Genomic DNA, 6,765 nt, shown 5'->3' with positions numbered 1-6,765 from the left:
TGGAAATGTCACACAAGTATTTGTGGTTAGGCATTACTATCTCTAATTGGGTCTGAGAAGCTGAGGACCTTAGAACACTTAACCCATCTTGGCCTATTTAGGACGTAGTACGGAAACTGTTCAGGTGTAGACTTGATAACAGTTGTTACGCGATACTACACTCAGACGAGTTTCTCTTGAGAATATTATGGGTCAATGATTCAGTCATCTAAACCTGTAATATCCGATAGATGGAATTAAGACTCTGGGAACCTTTTAGAACATGATCTACAGGTTTTATCCCTAGCTCACTCCTTTGGGATGGTTCTTACCCAGACTCCATGCTCGTGACTTACAACAAACCTTTGATTCTTGGTTGATCCAATCAAGTCTTGTCAATATCAATGGAACTTGGGTGTTGATAAAGTGTGAACCATAATCCACCAAAATGGATGATTGATCTTGACAATGACTTGATTCATACCTTGACCTTTGTTTGCCTTGTGTGTGATCCCTTACTTGTGATCGTTTCATTCATGCATTTCATGCGCATCATAACATTCATCACACGAAATATCAAGGAACTAAGGTATCATTTGCAAATATTTTCAGACCATGGATTATGGACGAAGGAACACTAAGAAGTACAGTTTCAGATGTCCTGACTTGAAAGAGTTAAGGAAGCTAGCATCTTTTGTATTAGATCCCTTGGACTTCAAACAATATCATGGGAAGCTTTTGTCCATTTTGTCTACTGATGTGGTTGAAGGTCTCTTGAGTGTGCTAGTGCAGTTCTATGATCCTCTCTACCATTGTTTCACTTTCCCAGATTTTCAGCTTGTGCCTACCTTGGAGGAGTATTCTCATCTTTTGGGGATACCTGTTTCTAGTAGAGTTCCTTTTAGTGGATTGGAGGAGATTCCCCGATCTAGTATTATTGTTGAAGCTTTCCACTTGAAGAAGTCTGAGATAAAGGCTCATTGGGTGAAGAAAGGAGGGTTATTTGTGTTGCCATCTATTTTCCTCATCAAGGAAGCTACCACTTTTGCTCAAGCTGGTAGTGTGGACACTTTTGAAGCTATCTTTGTGTTGCTCGTCTATGGATTAGCTTTGTTCCCTGACATTGACGGTTTTGTTGATGTTAACGCCATTAGACTTTTCTTGATTGGGAATCATGTGACTACTTTGTTGGGTGATATGTATTTCTATTTGAATCTAAGGAATTCTAAATGTGGTGGAACAATCGTTTGTTGCATTCCTCTTCTGTACAAGTGGTTTATTTCGCACTTGCCTCAGACACCTGCTTTTGTGGAGAACAAACAATGTCTAAGGTGGTCTCAGAGACTTATGTCTCTCACTAATGATGATATAGTTTGGTATGATCCGTCCTTAAGAAGTTTGGAGATTATTGATAGTTGTGGTGAATTCTCTAATGTGCCTCTTATTGGTACACAAGGAGGAATTAACTACAACCCTGCTTTGGCTCGTCGTCAACTTGGGTTCCCCTTGAGAGACAAACCTAATAACATGTTGCACTACGCCAAATAAGGGAAAAGAGGGCGCTTTTTCTGGCCTATAACAGCGCTTTAAAGCGCCCTCTAATCTGGCGCTGGCATAGGTAAAGACAGCGCTTTTTTTCCTGGTGAAAGCGCTCTCTAAAGTGGCTCTTTAAGCCCTTTAAGGGCCACTTTAGAGGGCGCTTTTTAAAGAAAGCGCCCTCTAAAGTGGAAACTTTTAAGGGTTTAGAGGGCGCTTTTACTGGAAAGCGCCCTCTAAAGTGGAAACTTTTAAGGGTTTAGAGGGCGCTTTTACTGGAAAGCGCCCTCTAAAGTGGAAATTTAAAGGGTTTAGAGGGCGCTTATTTTGGAAAGCGCCCTCTAAAGTGGGTGGTTATTTAATTTTTTTTTTTAAAAAGCGCTATATTTTTTTATTTATTTTAGACAACCTGTATATTGAAGCAGTACACCTAAAACTGTATAATTTGAAGCCCTTTTTCACACATTGCATTCAACAAGCCTTATATACAACAATCCATACATATACAACAATCCACTAATATATAATCGTTTAACTTCTAAAGATTCTAAATATACAACCAATTCATAACTTAAAAAGAAATAAAACTAAGTAGCAAAAGCATCTCTGAGATGTATGTTTTTTTTAGTTCTTTATTGTTAACTATGAATAAAACTAAGTAGCAAAAGCATCTCTGAGAATATGCATGTCAATAGCAGTACTCAAAAGATCTTTAAAAACCCTAAGGATATATGTTCAAAGACTCCAAAAAATTACTTTGAAGTATGAGTTCTCTACCAAATCCAAAAATGGAGTTGATAGCCAGTGCAGCAGCTAAAACGATGTCAAACGGGGTGGCTTCTGCGTAGTCTCGCCTTGATACATCAATCTGTGCTTCTTTGAAGCACCTTGATACTGGTAGATGATGCTGTAGAGGCACTGCCTAAGATTTATGATGTCAAACATCTCTATAAATGTTAAATCCATTGTCCTGGATTTAGCACCAGCATAGCGCTGGTACTCCTCAAACACAGAAGACAGACACCAGTTCTGCATCTTTCTGAAGCAACCAACTACACAACCTGTTCTATGCTGCATTACAGAAGAAAAATCATCATTAGAACAAACAATTAGGAATTCAAAACAGAAATTCAGAATTGAGAAGATAAACTTGCAAGTGATCAATCTTATACCTTTCCTCGTTTGCAATGAATCAAAACAGGGTGATTTCTCACATCTGAAACCAGACAAAATTAAGGAATTAGATATCTAACAAACAAGAGAAACACCAACAAAAATATACAAAAAATCTGCATTTCAAAGTTGAATAAGCTTGCTTCAAATACCAAGTAAAATTTTCAAAGCCTCCATAATAGAATCACTGAGATTAGGTAAAGAAACTTCCTGCAGAAAAATACAAAGATTTATTAACTCTAAAATAAAAATAAAAAAGAGATAAAACCAAAAATGAATCATCAATCCACATAGGTCAAATTTCATGATTATTAGCAGCTAACACCAACCCATATTTATGATAAACCCCAAACCCCTTTTTTCCCCTAATTATACAATTAAACCTAAAACCCTAATCTAATAATCTGCAAAAATAACACAATCACAGAAAAAATTCAAACTTTGAGTAATACACATACATTTCATGATTTCAATGAAATTTCATTAACAAAATTCAGAATGATTCAAACAATCACAGACTTTTTAACAACAATCAAAACCCAATTCAAAACATCATACATTGAAATAACATGATTAAACACATTTGAACACATATATGATGAATACGAATATAAAAAATTACCGTTTTCCCCTCAATTCCAAATTGAAATAGACGAATATTCTGTGATTTAAGAAACTCCAAATTCTCCTCCGGATAGGGTTCAGGACACAAGTATCTGCATCAATTCGAAAAAAGTTTCACCCTAACCATATATATATATATATATATATATATATATAACATCAATAAATCAATAAATAAAGAGTCATTTAATCATAGTTAACAATAAAGAACTAAAAAAAATGGAACAGTTGGTGAAATTTAACCCATAATGCCTAGTCTCCATTGCTAGCATTGCAACACAATAATTATTGTTGAGAATACTCAATAAATGTATGAACCAAGAAAAATGAAACCAAAAATGAACAATAGCGAACGTCAGAAGAGAAACCAAGTAATATGAAGATTAGAAAAATACCTATGGTGTCAAAATCGAACAGCTAACAACGAATTAATAGAAGGAGGAAACGTCGTAGATCTAACAGAGGTGGAAGGAGAACGCCTTAGAAGTAGCGAAAATCGTAGCAGTGAGAACCCTAACGTGAAAAAGAACGAAAATAACAGAGAGTGAAATAACAAAACGCGCAGTATGTTATAATTTTAATGTTTACTAAAGGGGACCTTAGAGGGCGCTTGTGGAAAAAAAAGCGCCCTCTAAAGGGGGCCTAAGAGGGCGCTTATGAAAGCGCTCTCTAAGGCTTTCCAAAAGCGCTTTATAAACTGGAAATGCACATGGACTTATAGAGCGCTTTTTTAAAAGCGCCCTCTAAGGGTAACCTTAGAGGGCGCTTTCTAAAAAGCGCCCTGTATTGTTGTCCCTCTATCTCCTCCTTATTTTTTCGCTTCACCTTAGAGGGCGCTTTTTTACAAAAGCGCCCTCTAAAGTGCGTTGTCTATTCCAATTGTTCGCTCCTTATTTTTTCGCTTCACTTTAGAGTGCACTTTTGTAATAAAGCGCCCTCTAAGGTGCGCTGTCTATTCCAGTTTTTGGCGTAGTGTTGTTAGAAGGTCTTTTCTATCAAGAGGGTAAAGATCCCCAACATTTGAAGCAGAAGATTGTGCATGCTTGGCATAATGTGCATAGAAAAGGAAGATCCGAGCTTGGTCCGTGCAATTGTGTAGCTTTGGAAGCTTACACTCTTTGGGTGAAGAAGAGAGCTATAGATCGTACTTTTTCCCTTTTCCCTTGGAAACAATAAAAGCATGATGGCGACTCTTGTTAATTGATCTCTAGCTTGTCAATAGCTTGATGATCATGAATTAAAAGCTACACCATCTACCATATTCATAGAAGAATTTCCATGAGCGGGCAAAAATTAGCTTTGACATTTGGTACGTGGTCCTCAAAGGACATCGTCCCACTTTTAACTAATTTATGGACTTCATACTTCAATGGATAACAATTCTCGATGGCATGGTCGGGCACCCCTTGATGAAAAGCGCAATGCAGCTCGGGCTTGTACCACCATGGCAAAGGTTCAGGTACATGAGGGGGATTCCTCGGCTAGATCGAATTCTTGACGAAGAGAGAAGGATACAGTTCGGCATACGTCATCGGAATAGGATCAAAAGTGAACTTCTTCCTTTCAAAATTGTTATGCTGATTGTTGTAGTTGTGATTGTAATTGTTGTGAGTACGTTGTTGTTGTTGCTATTGCTGAACTGGTGTTGACTAAATAGCAGAATTATTGGTAAATATTGGAATTACAAATGATACTTTATGATGATGCTATTAAGATCTGGAATTTTTCCTCACATGAGGCCTCGTTTTCCTCCCCACCGATACTGAATTGGTTTCCCCCTCCTTCTTCTTTTAGAAACTACCTCCATACTTCTTGCTCGTAGATGTTTCTTCTTTAGACAAACGGCCCTCTCGGACACCTTCTTCTAAACGCATCCCCATGTTCACCAGTTCAGTGAAGTCATTAGGAGCACTGGAAATCATACACTCGTAATAGAATGAACTTAGGGTTTTCAAAAAGATCTTTGTCATTTCCTTCTCTTCCAATAGATGACTAATTTAAGCAGCAAGCTCTCTCCACCTCTATGCATACTCTTTGGACGTCTCCTTATCCTTTTAAAACATGGACCTCAACTGATCATGATCGGGATCCATATTTACATTATACTTATACTGCTTGACGAAGGCCTCACCTAAGTCGTTGAAAGTACGGACGCTAGCACTATCTAAACCCATATACCACTGAAGCGTGGCACTGGTCAAACTGTCTTGAAAGTAATGGATAAGAAATTGATCATTATCTGTCTGGGTCGACATCTTGCAGGCGTACATCACAAGATATCTCAAAGGACAAGTGATCCCTTTATGCTTCTCAAAGTCAGGGATGTTTAATTTGACAGGGATTTTTACGTTGGGCACTAAGAAAAGTTCAGCACCACTTTTCCCAAACAGATCTTTACCTCTCAGGGTCTTCAGCTCTTGAAATTGGTCTTTCATTTCATTCATTTTCTCGTACATATCAGGGCCTCAGATGGCTCAGAATGAAAAATGGCTTCTTCAACACGCGGCACAGCATGTACCATAGGAGGAGGCGTTGACATGACCAGGCGAGATGCCGGCATAGGAGCAACAGTTGGAGCATAACCTTCAAGCATAATATTCGGAGGCATTCTACACGTGAATATGACAGACATGGCTTATGCTGGTTGGCTGGCAGGAAACACAAACACTTGCATTGAAATGATCTATGAGATGACAGCCCTTTGAGGAGTTGCGGGAGTTGGAGCCGGTTGATTTTGAGCAGCAATGAATGACTCCATCAAAGACGTGAATTTGGAAACTTCTTCCTTGAGCTCTCGGTTCTCTTGTTCCATCTGATCCATTCTTTGTTGACTATTAGCGCGAGTATCGTACTGATGAGTCAGCTTGCCTGATACAAATACGAAGAACAATGAGACATCTGACCGAAGGGCTAGAAGGCAAGAAACCTGTTATGCAAATGATGCATGAAATTTAATGTTTTTATTTAACATTTCAAGGAACATACAAAGCCTTACTTGTAAATACTTCAATAGTAATATTCAATAATAACATTTGATCCTATTTTTCTCATTCATAAATTTTTGGAAGGATTACACTAAGTACAATTTCATAAACCAAAAATACAAATACAAGAGAAAAGGAAAGTATCATCCTAAGGATCCCTAGAAACTGAATCAGCTAAACTAGCCAAGGGCGTGTACTTCCTTCGGATGCGTCTGGTCTCTGACTCATAAGTGATCTTCATATGAGCTTTCTCAGTGACGGGTTGATTGAAGATCTTCTTCCAAGCACCGGAAGGCTGAGTAATACTAGAGGAAAATAAATCCCCTGGCTCTCTTTATCTCTCTCTTCACTACACGCTCTTCAAGAATCTCAATGAGTGCATCTTTGTCTTTCAACTCATGTTGCAACTCCACATGCTTTCGATGCAAAACATGGAACCGTTCTTCCTAAAGGTCCCTCTCTTGCTTCA

At 38.2% G+C, this 6,765-nt stretch overlaps 1 protein-coding gene across 1 annotated transcript; it reads right to left on the bottom strand.

The window, feature by feature from the left end:
- Positions 1-2,203: 2,203 nt before the first annotated feature.
- Positions 2,204-5,944, bottom strand: LOC127101061 (tyrosine-protein phosphatase DSP3). The gene is made up of 6 exons (XM_051038381.1): positions 5,767-5,944; positions 5,581-5,668; positions 3,311-3,404; positions 2,841-2,898; positions 2,688-2,731; positions 2,204-2,586 (listed from the first exon to the last, which is right to left on the bottom strand). The coding sequence occupies exons 1-6, from the start codon at positions 5,942-5,944 to the stop codon at positions 2,329-2,331; spliced, it is 720 nt and encodes a 239-aa protein (XP_050894338.1). The 3' UTR covers positions 2,204-2,328.
- Between the last annotated feature and the right edge of the window lie 821 nt (positions 5,945-6,765).

Source organism: Lathyrus oleraceus, chromosome 1 (assembly GCF_024323335.1).
Source record: "Lathyrus oleraceus cultivar Zhongwan6 chromosome 1, CAAS_Psat_ZW6_1.0, whole genome shotgun sequence".
Taxonomy (NCBI): Eukaryota; Viridiplantae; Streptophyta; class Magnoliopsida; order Fabales; family Fabaceae; genus Lathyrus; species Lathyrus oleraceus.
The sequence above is the reverse complement of the archived record's forward strand: the minus strand, read 5'-3'. Positions and strand labels throughout refer to the sequence as shown.